Genomic DNA, 12,793 nt, shown 5'->3' on the forward strand with positions numbered 1-12,793 from the left:
GGGACTTTTACAAAAAAATGTCTGCTTTGTCATCAGACATGAACTTACAACCTTTTTAGCTCACATGCAACCAAAATTTCCCAGCACTTCTTTTAAACAATGACATCAAGAGCACTGTGGAGATGGCCTCTACAGGGTGGTTTTTACAGGAGGGTGGGCACACAGCTAGTACCAATCATACAGGTCCCATCTGCAACAACCTACTTTGTCTCTGGAGCCACTTGGAACTTTTGTCTCTGGTTCAGCCTTGTGGATAGTGACTTTACCAGACCTGTCAAAATGAAACAAACATAAAAACAAATTTGCAGAAAGTTCAACTAAGCATTATGAGTGAAATATTGCAGCAGCATGTTGTGAAACAAGTGGGTTGCTGTACGCTCTATGTCAGGTCATATCGTTAATAAAGCAGTGGGCTAGAACATGGACAAAAAGGACAGGAGTAGAAGGTGGACACTTTCGTGCCATCCTACAAGAGGAAAGTGGAAGGGGAGGGGGGGAGGCCTGCTCACACGTATGGCTGTAATCCACGTCTCTGCTCCTATGCAAAGGTAGGTTAATTTTGCCACTTTTTGTATCCTTCATTTACCTGCAACTTTAGAACTCTGGCCTTGCCTTGGCTTTGTACATTTTAAAGCAAACAGATTTCTTTGCCTCTTTTGCCCATTTTCACAGTTGGTGGTCGTTGGTTGGATCAGGCAAGGAAAATATTTGTTCATTCGTTTGGGCTATTAACTACATTGGCAAACATCATCAATGGTTTATGCAAATTCTTTTTGGCAGAGTGCCTTCACAGCATGTCAATGTTTGGCATGCTGCAAACTTGTGCGCAGTTCAAGCTGTTGAATTTCATACCTACTCAAAGAAATTATTAGAGAAGGGTAAAAGTTTTAATTAAACTCTACCAGGTTTTATTTGCATACATCAAATTACCAATACGTAAAACTATTTTTCCATCCTCATGAGTGCACTATGTCCAGACTTGATTCTACTTGGCTAGACAACAGCACAATGTGCTCAGATGTCTCGTTAAGCAAATATAGGCAAGAGCAAGCCGAAGAATCGTGTGGAGAGAGAAAGGGCAATGTTTCAAAATCACCTTTACATTTATTTGTTAGCAATGTCACACTTCTGTATTAGCGAAAATTCCTGCAGAGGAAATCTTTACATTCACGAGTATCGCTTGAGTTGTTGTTTGTTATCATTAAGTCAGTTTGGAGATAGTGTTGAAGTGCATCTGTGCATGACATCGTGGCCACTCCTTACATAAAAGACCTTATCTGCACAAGGTTAAAGGGACACTAAAGAGCAAAATGATTTCTTCTGTATCCCTTCTGCAATATCAAAAACAGCACTCTTACCACAACCAGATGCTTGGAAAGCAAGGAAAAGTGCAACAAGAGATGGGTGGCAACACGTTCTTGAACTTCCCACACCAGCTCGCTGTGACATTATGGATTTTGACAGCGCCTTCTAGGGCCTATGGTTAATTCCTCAGTGGTGAAGAGTGACTACATTTTGTTCTAAAAGGAGTCAAAGATTGAATAGGATGCATTTCGGGAACTTTTACTCAGTCAATGTGGCCTAAATATGAAAAAAAAATACTTTGAAACTGTGATGTCACAGCGACATACCGGCATTTAAAATTCAGCACAATATTCAGTAGCTGAAACTTTGACCTTTACTTTCTCTTCTAACAATCAACCTATTATTTCAAAATTAACGACAACAGGGTTTTTAAAGAAACTCTTTATCTGTCTAAACTGATTTAGTATTTTGCTTTAGTGTACCTTCAAGATCACAGCTGGTACACATTACATGTTACTTTGCTTCCAAATTTATTACACATATGTCACAGTAATGTCTGCCATTGAGTGCCCCTGCAGAAAGAGCACATTTTATTAGTGCAGACATATGGTTCTAACATGCTGCGCAGTAAATATATGCACATTTAGTTTTAACGAAACAGCTACAGTACCAAGCTTGATGAATGGCTGAAGTACTTCTTTCTAACATGTTTGTAGAAGACCTTCTTACCAGGCAATTGCTTCATTGGCTGATGATGGCGGAGGGTCATAAAGACAACCAGTTGTTTTGAGGTTTCCTAAACTGCCTCGTAAGTCAGCGATGAGGAGACGTGGTGTGTACGTCACATTACCCTGCATATATAAATAACACAAAGAAATGTTACTAACTTGGCACTTGGACAATGGCGAGGAAAGTGACTGGGTAATAACTGGCAATTAGCAGTCTTTTCAACTTGATGCAGGTCATGTGAATGCTTGTGATATCAATCAAGATGCAGACAACAGATTCAACTGTAACTGCAGCCATCTTCTCTGCACTTCCAAGTGGTCAATGAGAGAACTAATCTCTTCTTTCATATGCATTTTTTCCATTGTGCAGAAACATCAATAGTGGTAACTCAGTCACTTGTAGCAAATAAACCTGCCAGCAGCATTTGTACAGGGTTTTTTACTTGATGACAATTAGAGGGGCGTTGCGTGCTAAAGTATTCATGTTGCATTTACTCCATGTTTGTTTACTATAGGAGCTGGCGATGCATTCAGCGTCAGTGAAAACGCCGAAATCAGAGCAGCTAATATTTTAATTTGCTTCTGAAACCAGTTTCCGCACCGACCGCAGCATCATACATCAAATATTTTTGGCAGTGGATGTGACGCAAAGGCACGTTACTTACACTGTTTGGTTTGACTGGTTGTGCATGAAGAATATATTGTGCGTGTTTATGCTATACATATCATGATGACAATAAAAATTAAAAAATGTGTTTTCTGCTTTTTTAAGCTACGGAGAGGACACACATTTGTGCAATACAAATTATTTCATTTGCAATTAACACTAGGTGTACTGTCCAACATTCTACATTATAAATATAATGTAAAAATAAGCATTTGCATGTAGTACGTAGGATGAACATTGTGTAAAGTTCAGTTTATATAATTTAACAAACATCTGATGGCTATTTATGAAATGTACTGTGCCTGAGGAAGTATGCTTGCAGGCACCTTAAGTAGATAGTGCCACCATATCAACGAGGCTCTAAAGAGAAGGTCACAATGGGAAGAAAACTTTCAGTACTGTAGGATACAAGCCACGTTTTGATTAGAAGCAGCTCAACTCCTGGCTGGATGAGTGAAACATGAAAAGGTATGCCTCTTCTTGTCATCTGCGTTTATACTGAATTTGTAAGTTGAATATCTTTTATTTGGTTGCATCAATTTTTATTATCCTTTTTTAAGTTCACCTCGGGTTAACACAAAGAAAGTGTTGTGATGCAGAAATTAGCGAGTATCAAATAGTCGTAGGGCACCTTTAAGCCAAGTCAGCTTTTTCAGAGTGTGACTGCTTATGAAAGTTTATTGTAAACGGTTCCTTTACTGCCAGTCAATTCCGTTCACATGGGTGGCCTAAGTAGCTCCTTGTGCTTGATAGCCTTATAATTACTTTCTGTTCACCATTAATATTCATAAGCTTGCCAGATACAGTGGTAGCCCAGACTTACAAGACCTCATTGAACATGCCATGGGCTGGACACAGCAATCGTTACTGATGAACAATTCCACATGATTGCAGCCTGCCACATTCAGAACTGACATTATACTCATTGCTATAGTGTATTAACTTTGCTGTGTTTTCTGTCCCAACGACACATTTCAGTTGAAATATAAGTTTAATTCCTCACATGGCAATACAAATGGCAGCGATAACATTTTGTTCGGCAGTATGTACAGCATTCTGGACGTGGCATGGGGAGGAAAGGGGGGCTCTCTTCCTCGTCTGTCTCAACCCTCTTCCCCATACTGGCCTGCACAAAGTGCTCCTTACATGCTGTCTCCTCTTCTGTTCAATGCATTGAGATGACCTAAATACATTGTTTAAGTTAAAGGAACGTGTAAAACTGCCAAGATTTACACCATTGCGCCAAGTAATTTTTAAGAGTGTGATGCACATATGGGAAATATATATATACATAGTTGCCTTTACCCAAAAAGATCACATACTCGTGACGCTTGCGGCAGAAAGGCTGTTCGACATCTGCCGTGGCCAAGGTTTGTGAGTGGTGGCACTGGCTAACACTCCCAGAGAAAACGGCGTTGCAGTAGCTAAATTGGTAAGAGCATCGCACGTGTAACGCGAAAACGGTTCGTATCCCACTTGCGGCCAGTTGTCTTTTTCATCCACTTTCATTTTCATTAATTTATCATTTCTTTAATTCAATTGTATATTGTGTATTGCAATTAAAGTGTATATTGTGAATGCCCTACTGGTGAAACCATGATTACGTGCAGCTGTACTCAGTGTCTCTGCGTGGAGCGCGTAATTAGCCGCACGGCGAACTAGCCCTGGAGGTAGTTTAATTCAATTAGTAAGTACAATTTTTTTCTATTTTGTCCTTCATGTGTATATATATATATATATATATATATATATATATATATATAAAGATGGACAAACTCCTTCAGGGCATCTTGACGCCGACAGAGGATAACATGTTGGTTTATTTATTTATAGATACCGCGATTTTTACAAGATCTTAGCAGGGTGGGAACATACAAGTACATTCATACAAACATACAGTTCAAGCAATCATGCTGACGCTTGAATTCAACATGCTGAAAGGACAGAATGCATGAAAAAAAGGAGCAAATAAACTTTGTGCGGTTGAGTCATGAATGCAGGTGCGCCTGAAAACGGGATAAAGAATTTTGTGTAACGACTTCATCAGGAAGTTTATTCCAATCAACTATTGTTCTTGTAAATTATGAGTATTTGAAGCAGTTGTTGTGCAGTGTTAACGGGGTTACTGCTAGGGAGTGTATGACGAGTAGCATAACCAGTTAAAGGTGTTATATATTATATAAAATTGTACCATTTGTAGCACTTAGCTACGTTTGGATGGATGTCTCATTTTCCCTTTATAAAATTAAAACAGTGCAAACTGCCCCATTAGCTTGTGCTGCTTTCATTCTAAATACCATATACCAACTATCCCAACAAAAATTTTCACTATATTTTGGAAGCATAAAAACTAGGCATAAACAAAAATCTAAGTTTATTTATACTGATGTGAGACACTCGAGCATTGGCCACTCACCTTGGGGTTTCTTCCCTCGCGGAAAAAGATGTCGTGAGCAAACTCTAGGGGTATTGTTTTATCATTTGGCTTGTACGAAAAGCAGGCTTCCTGTTAAAGAAAAACGAACGTTGCAGGTGTCAAAATGATACCGAAGGAACACAAGCTTAGGAATATTTCATGTGGCCTGATCATCGCCACTATAATCACCGTGCCCCTCAGTTTTTCGAGCTAACAGTAACGACACGATGGATGTAATACATCAGAAAAACCGCAGTGACATATACAAAAGATTTGTTCTCGATTTTACATCGTGTGCTCCAGACTTCTTTTTTTCTTTTTGAATTAACAGTACCCGTATGCCGCCGGCGAGATGCCGACCCTGCCTGTTTAGATGTTCACTATAATATGTGGAGGCACGAGTACGACTGAAGATGTCTGAAGATTTACAAAATCCGGAGGCACATAGTCTGATAGAGACGTTTAGCGTAAGTAACATCGATCGCATCCATTGGATGATTTCTGGCTCATGTGCTAAACCGCTGTAGTAATGTAATGAACCCAGGTGCGGAGACTGGGCTATGCAAAAATAAACAGAAAACAGCAGTGGGGACGGAAAATTTAAACTGACATCTATGCGTACCGATTTTATGACAGTGTCGCAACCGATGTGCACAAATAATAACACAAACTACGTCCCCTAAACAACGCGGTACAGAGAATTAACAATATTTGCGCCTTACTTGCAAATTCCAAATGTGAGAACCCACAAAATTTGCGTAGTGTCCGAGCTGCAATGTAATAACCTCTCTGCAAGACATGTTTGGCTGATCGTGCACGACACGGCGGTAGGGGAGAGGTTTATACGGTCACAACATGTCGCGAAACACGTTTGCTGTGCAGCGCAGCTGACAATTCGCTTTGCTGAGCGTCAGTTCCCGGTGCCAAGGTTTTGATTTCGCACGATGGCACGATCTCGAAACCGCGAGCACGACATGCAAGGCTGTTATTGGATCGGCTTCGGATGACGCCAGATGCGCTGAGGTGAAGCCAACAGAACGCCCATCCCAGCCACAGCCAGCTGAGCCAGCGCACTGCAGCCGTGGAAGCGAAGTTATGGTCCGGCCGAGGGTGCTTGAGCTTGCTTTCGAGCTATAGAAATTAACGAAATCTTCAATATGGAATTTAAGAATGCTGTATTCAACGCTGCAAAAGATGGCAAGCTTAAGCGTCTCAAGGTACGTCATAGCTTGGATCTGACAAAGCTGCGTCAGTTGATGTCGTCTTATGTTTTGTTAGGCTTAGTTCTTGCTTTCGCTCGTAACACATAATTTTCTATTGAAAGAAGTGTTTTTGCTTAAGTAATCTGGTCATACCTTTGTTACGATGTGCAATTATAAACATATTTAGGTCGAATCCCAGGGGGTTGCGTCATTTGCTTGCTGCCGATAATGAAGACCGCTCGCTTTCCCGACTCAGCTGTGTGATCAAAACGCTTTGTGTTGTCTCTTCGAGATACCTTATCGCAAACCACGGTTGTATTCATTACGTAAGCGCTTGCTGTATTGAAGCTCAGTTTCTGTAGAACTGCGTTACTCCGAGTACGTACTTGGTTAGAGAGATCCAGGAATCGTGTGTGTGCTCATGACTCGGGGCGGAATTTGCGAGGAACAACACAAGCGAACATCCTGTTGACGTCGGATAGCCAGAATTAAAGCTCGTCACGCATGTACTGGTAAGCTCTGCCAGTCTGCGATATAATTTGCCTTATGAAATCTAGCGCACCATATTGGCATGCTGATCGCGCGTCCCATTTCTCTGGGGAGAGAGGGAATGTTTACGCTATTCGCTTAGATTCCGCTGTGTAATACATACGCCGCTGCTAGCAGGAGCCAAACAAGTGCGAAGTGCAAATCCGTGCTATGTAAAAAGTTGAACAATGTCGGATTGGTAGTGGGATGTCACGCTAACGGCAACCTTAAAAGTGACAATTTGTAAACCTCGTCAAGTGACAGTATTTACGTAGCCTTTAAACAATTTTTCTGTTGATAACAGGATCTCCTTCTGCAACAGGTTGCCTTCTTTTTTTCATTTTACCCATTTGTTTCCTTGCTTTAATTGTATTAAGTTTGACAATGCTTGGTTGTGTAGGTGTTTTTGGACCATAGGCCAAAGGAGGAAGTCCAGATGTTGGTTTCTGCCACAACTAATGGAGCGACACCGCTAGTGATGGCATCTCGAAATGGCCATCTTGATGTGGCTGACTACCTTCTTGACAGATGCAACGCTGACATTGAGCAGGTAACAAACCACTGTGCAATTTGCAGTGTTGTACAAGAGCATTTTACTTTGTTGAAATTGTTGGAATGGTGTGTTGTCTTCGGCAGTCAGTCTCTTAATGAAGTTATTTTACTTACTTGGTGGCTGTGAATTGTGGTATTTGTTCATCACGTTTTGGTCAACAATAACACTTAAGATGACTTTTTCACCTATGAACCGAGTGTATGAAAGAATTAGAAACCACTCCACCCCTGGAAAATGTCTCATTCCTGTCCAGAGAATTTAATGTGTGAACAAGCAATTTTTGTCTGTTGTTTTGTGGTACCATTGATCATGCACTATAGAACTTGCATTTCGTTGAACCAGCCTTGCTAAGCTGGCATGCAGGAGGGTTAAGATATTTAGGGGAAAAAAAAGCTATCACCCCTGTTCTATTTCTGCACAAAAGGGGGAACCTTGTGCACCAAAACTGAAACTTCAGGAAGTGGAAGCCACCCAGTTGTAAAATATAAAAAAGATTCCACTGGAAGGCTGGTTCTTGGCATATTCTGTCATGGTAACGTCATCAAGCATACCTCTCACATCAGTTTATGACAATTTTATTAATTTTGGATGCTTTGTAAAGTGAAAACAAGCTTGAGGAGAATGATTCAGAAAGCGTCCCTCAGGACTTCAACATACACATGTTCACTTAAGCCACAAGAGCATCAATGAATCTTATCCTTATCATGTCTATTTGTTAGCAGTTGCAGTAAGTGTTTTCTGGCCTCTGCCATAAGTGCCTTGCAGTCAAGTGTTTTCGTTTGTGGGAGAAGGAACACTTCTATCAAATATGAAACACTAAACATTTGAACTAAGGGTCGTAGATACTGTTTTCAAGCATTTTATTAACCCCTGAAAAGTTTTTTGGCTTGTAAATGGTTTTTTGGCAGTCTGACAGTTAGCTGTATTTACGAGCCATATTTGCATTGATCATAGCCGTCATATTGTTTTTCATTCATTTAACCCTTTCTGAACGCTATGACTGAATCCGTAGCAACACTTCTAATTTGTTGGCAGTGGGTTGTAGTTATTGCTTTTACGATAAATGTCGGTTACTTCTTAAAAACACTGCAGGAGTTAGCTCTAAAGCCCCAGCCATGCTGGAGGAAAAATGCACGCAGTTCGCTGCTGGCGATAAATTGCTGCTGCAGCAGTGTGACCACACTGACTGGTGGTGCGCCGCTGCTGCAGTCCCTCTTTCTTTTACTCTGTATGTAGGTGCCAGATGTGGCATGCTTTTTCCTTTGTCTGCTGACAGATTAGCGCTGTGTTTACATTCTTAGCCTTCGTTCTTAAGGTTAGCAAGCCATGCCAGATGGTGACGACGACAACGTTGCCACTGTGATCATAATCACATTGGTGTGCTTCCTTCTGTTGTGGCATCACCGCCCACGTTCAAAGGACAAGGCGAATGAGGTACTGGGTGTCGCCTCGGTTGTCCTACAGAATCGAATATTGCACACTATCTCCAAAAACCATTGCATCGGGGCGTCTCGATTTAGACTCGTAGTAAAAACATTCGTGAACAATGACAATCCAAACAAGCGTGAACGCGAGCAGATGATAGTCCAGCTGACACCAGATGCAAGTGCAAATCGAGCAGCCGGGTGGGTTCGCATGACGCCAGCTTTCTGCACGCATGTCACTGAAGGGGGAACTCTCATTGATCTCCTGTGTTGTGGAAAATGGGTTCAGGATCGATCCCTCACGTGGTGCTCGTTTCGCTGCCTGCGGCTTGCCATACACGCTTTCCCTCTAGTGTGGTCAGGGCCTAACAATATTATTGTGAATTTGGACTACAAAATTGACATTTTTCATTTGGTTGAGCTGCTTCCGATTTAAAGTGTTGTGCTCAAAGGCTAGTTTTTCCTTTTTTCTTTCTTTTGTTTGTCCCTTTCCAGGCTTGAAATTTTGAATTTGCTGCTCCAAATTCCAAGTTTTCTGCTCCAACAGGTGTTCCAGCTGTCCCAGCTCCTAGTTGCTATTCTTATTTGCCATGGTTCTTTTTTTTTTTTTTTTTGGGTGCTGAAACAGTGCATTAGAAGTGCTGATTAGTCTTCTGGACATGTTTGAAGCATTCCCTATATAGAAGCTAAGAAATGCCTTTATGTACATGTGTCCTTAAGTACATGATTTTCTTGCTGTGGTCCATGTTGGCATGAAGTGCAGCAGGCTGTATAGCTGTTCGCGAGGGAACATGAAAATGAAAGCACAACAACATAAATTAAAGCTTCTCAGGCAATTGGTTTAGCACGTAGAGTGGTTTTTTCTTTTAGCTATGAGAACTCCAATTACCACTGACCACGGAGGCCTGACACTTTCAAGTAGAACGTTCGAAGTTGATTTCATGCAAATTCAAAGCTTGAATTTCGTACTTTCTTTACAAATGTGCTTCTAAGGAGCAATTTGAACATCATTCATTGAAGAGCTGGTGTTTTAATGTTTAATAATTGTTTTTATGTTTAGGTTCACCCTTCAATTTTTCTAGAAACCTTTGCATGTTGGTGTGTGTGAACACATAAGTTCTTTCTCAGCAGGGACGTGACGTTACTACATGTTTGTTATCTTCATGTCAAGTAATGAACTCTACAGCTGCTGTGCAGCTTCTGAATTATGAATTTGAGTTCCGTAAGACTCAGCACATTGAAATCTTAATGTGCAAGGAAATTCCTGCTGTTCAGTAGTTTCCTTTTTTTTTTTCTAATGCAGTGTTGTCATTGTATTTTGAAACTGCTTTGCAAGATTGTTTTGAGGCGCCCACTGCAGCAGCTGCATTTTGACGAGGGTGAAATATAAAAATGCATGTGTGCTTAGAACTAGTGCATAATAATACACTTCAGGGGATCCAAATAAATCCGCAGTCCCCAACTTCAGCCTGCCTCAAAATCAAATGGTGGTTTTGGCACGTAAAACTTCACAATTTAATTTTTTCGTTCTGAGACCATCATGAAACTAATTCTTGTTTTGACTGCAGGTGGGCTCGGTGAGCTTTGAAGGCGAGACCATCGAGGGTGCTCCGCCTCTGTGGTGTGCAGCGGCAGCGGGCCACATCACTGTAGTGCAGAGGCTGGTGGAACGGGGTGCTCGCGTGAATGCTACCACACGGACCAATTCCACTCCACTGCGAGCTGCTTGCTTCGACGGCCACCTTGCCATTGTGCGGTACCTAGTGGAGCGCGGTGCTGACATAGAAATTGCCAACCGCCATGGGCACACCTGTCTCATGATTGCCTGCTACAAGGGGCACCTCGACATTGCCAGCTACCTCGTTGCTCAAGGCGCCCACGTCAACCGCAAGAGTGCCAAAGGTGTGCCCTGTGACGTTTAGAAGACTGGCTGGTTGGGAGAGCGCATGAACATCTGCATGCATTCCCCCAACAGCCCCAAGTGGATTACGGCTGCATCCGGAGGGTTCTTGTTGAAAATGTACATATACAGTCAAACCCGAATATAACGAACTCGGATGATCTCTATCAAACACTCGAAGTTCTCTAATCATTATACATGTAAAATGTATAATTTATAGCTAACCAGACATTGGATATACAGTCGAACCCACTAATAACAATATTCAAGTTTGTGGGGGTTCTCCTCCGTGCTCTTGGGACAAAGGAACGACAACACAGTAGTGCAAACAATCACAAGGGCATTTATTGCACCTTTCATAGATCAATGCCTGCTAGCCGAGTTGCTATCCACAAAACATGCTGATGGGCACGCGACAAGTCCGCGACTCACGGCGACCGGATAGCGAGCGAATATGTTCGCCCCATGCTGGATCCCAACGCCTGGTCATTCGCGTGTACGGTCACGCAGACGGTGGCGCGTTCCAAGGCGGCCACGCGAGGCGGTCTCGCAGAAGCATGGGTCGGCGGCGCGCGGGTCGTCCACGCTGTTCGCCGACCCACCGGGAAAGAGGCAGCCTGTGCCCCCAAGTAACCCTGCCGTGAGGCAGCGTTAGCAGCGCAACACTCGCGCCATCTCTCGCACTGCGCCCCAACCACATCGACCGCCGCGGGCATCACGCAGGCCATGCGGCGAAGCTGGATTACAGGAGACGCGCCATGCGGGAGAAACATATCAGGGGACGCGCGAGAGTCGCGCATCCCCACAAGTTCCACAAAAATTCTATTGTTATAACTGGGTTGCATGAAAAATTAAACATAGGGGAATGGCAGAGCTGATATGAGAAAACTATAATGTTAGGGAGGCCAGTTCTTCTCCCAACCACCTTCCTCCATCCGACTTCTGATGGTGTGGACTCTAACTCTGCTTCCTGCGCGCTGCGATCGCGTGTGGTTGGCAAGCTGTGGCTGTCAGCATTCAAAAATGCTACTGCTATAACAACTGCAAACAGGGGTCACGGGCGGCAAGTAACATACGAGCTCTGCTGAGGCATCGCTTTGGTGGCCCCAAAAGGCACCTTTTAAAGAATGCAGAAAGGTTGCCGTTGCAGAATCTCAGCTTGAGAAATCCAGAAGAAACGCTGGGACAAGATCGCCACATACTTCTGACTGGCATGCATGAGAAAACCCTATGTCCGTCAGTCATCTGTGCTTTACGCGAAGCTTGCCTGCATTCTTCTCCAAGCCAACCAGGCGCTCCTCGTAGTGCAGTGAAAAGTTCCTCGCGAAAACGAAGCTGCGGAGGGACTGAATCATCTGCCGGGCCTCCTGTGAGGACAATATTGTGGCAGCCTACCCTACCGTGTCATCGCTGCCGTTGTCGCCGCTGCTATTTGATGCAAGCACGTTCGTCGCGATCACCTCATAGATTAGAAGCCCTTAGTTTTCGAATCTAGAGCCGTGCGCTTTCTTTTCACCGGCAATGTCGTGCATTGCCGATGATCAGCGGGCACATCAGCCATCTTCCATTTCGGCAGCAAGTCAAACCAACTGTTGGTTAAACGTGGCTGAGAAACCACATGGCCAGCAACAATTTCGACAAAACCAACAAAGACGAACATGAGCCATTAAGCTGTTTGCAGAACTGTGCTGAATGAGGGCCCAGCGAGCGACATGTGAGCAATCTGCGAGCAGTGCAGCTCACCCAGTTCGTTCGCGTTTCGGAGGGTGGGGCGGCTTAGGGCTAAGGACGCAGCCAATTCGTGTTCGGAAGGGTGGAAGGGCGATGGGAGTGAGCCACACGAAGATGGCTGAAATATGTGCACGCGGCGGCTGTTGGAGCAGTGGCCCATCGTGCAGCAGTTCGAATTTCTCATTTTCTTTTTTTCTTTTGAAGGATTTCACATTTCAATGCCTTTCGGCTCGAACACCCAGCAGCCAGACTTCATCATTATAACCGATAATGGAGCATTGGGGCATTGTGGTAAGCGGGTTATTTCACCATGGAAAACATGAAAGTTGATGGTGCAGC

At 43.3% G+C, this 12,793-nt stretch overlaps 2 protein-coding genes across 3 annotated transcripts in view; one reads left to right on the forward strand and one right to left on the reverse strand.

Annotated features, from left to right (window-relative positions):
• mst (misato mitochondrial distribution and morphology regulator) overlaps positions 1-6,073 on the reverse strand; it is a 28,816-nt gene extending 22,743 nt beyond the window's left edge. The window contains exons 1-4 of the mRNA XM_075681317.1: positions 5,839-6,073; positions 5,117-5,206; positions 2,035-2,156; positions 205-271 (exon numbers count right to left, since the gene is read on the reverse strand). Coding sequence (XP_075537432.1) covers positions 205-271; positions 2,035-2,156; positions 5,117-5,206; positions 5,839-5,916 — 357 coding nt within the window. The 5' untranslated portion in view covers positions 5,917-6,073. The remainder of the gene's footprint in view (positions 1-204; positions 272-2,034; positions 2,157-5,116; positions 5,207-5,838) is intronic.
• An 85-nt stretch (positions 6,074-6,158) lies between these two features.
• LOC142572309 (protein fem-1 homolog CG6966) overlaps positions 6,159-12,793 on the forward strand; it is a 33,091-nt gene continuing 26,456 nt past the window's right edge. For both annotated transcript variants that reach the window (XM_075681315.1, XM_075681316.1), the window contains exons 1-3: positions 6,159-6,333; positions 7,247-7,396; positions 10,392-10,725. In XM_075681315.1, the coding sequence (XP_075537430.1) occupies positions 6,274-6,333; positions 7,247-7,396; positions 10,392-10,725 (544 nt within the window). In that variant the 5' untranslated portion in view covers positions 6,159-6,273. The remainder of the gene's footprint in view (positions 6,334-7,246; positions 7,397-10,391; positions 10,726-12,793) is intronic.

Source organism: Dermacentor variabilis, chromosome 2 (assembly GCF_050947875.1).
Source record: "Dermacentor variabilis isolate Ectoservices chromosome 2, ASM5094787v1, whole genome shotgun sequence".
Lineage (NCBI taxonomy): Eukaryota > Metazoa > Arthropoda > Arachnida > Ixodida > Ixodidae > Dermacentor > Dermacentor variabilis.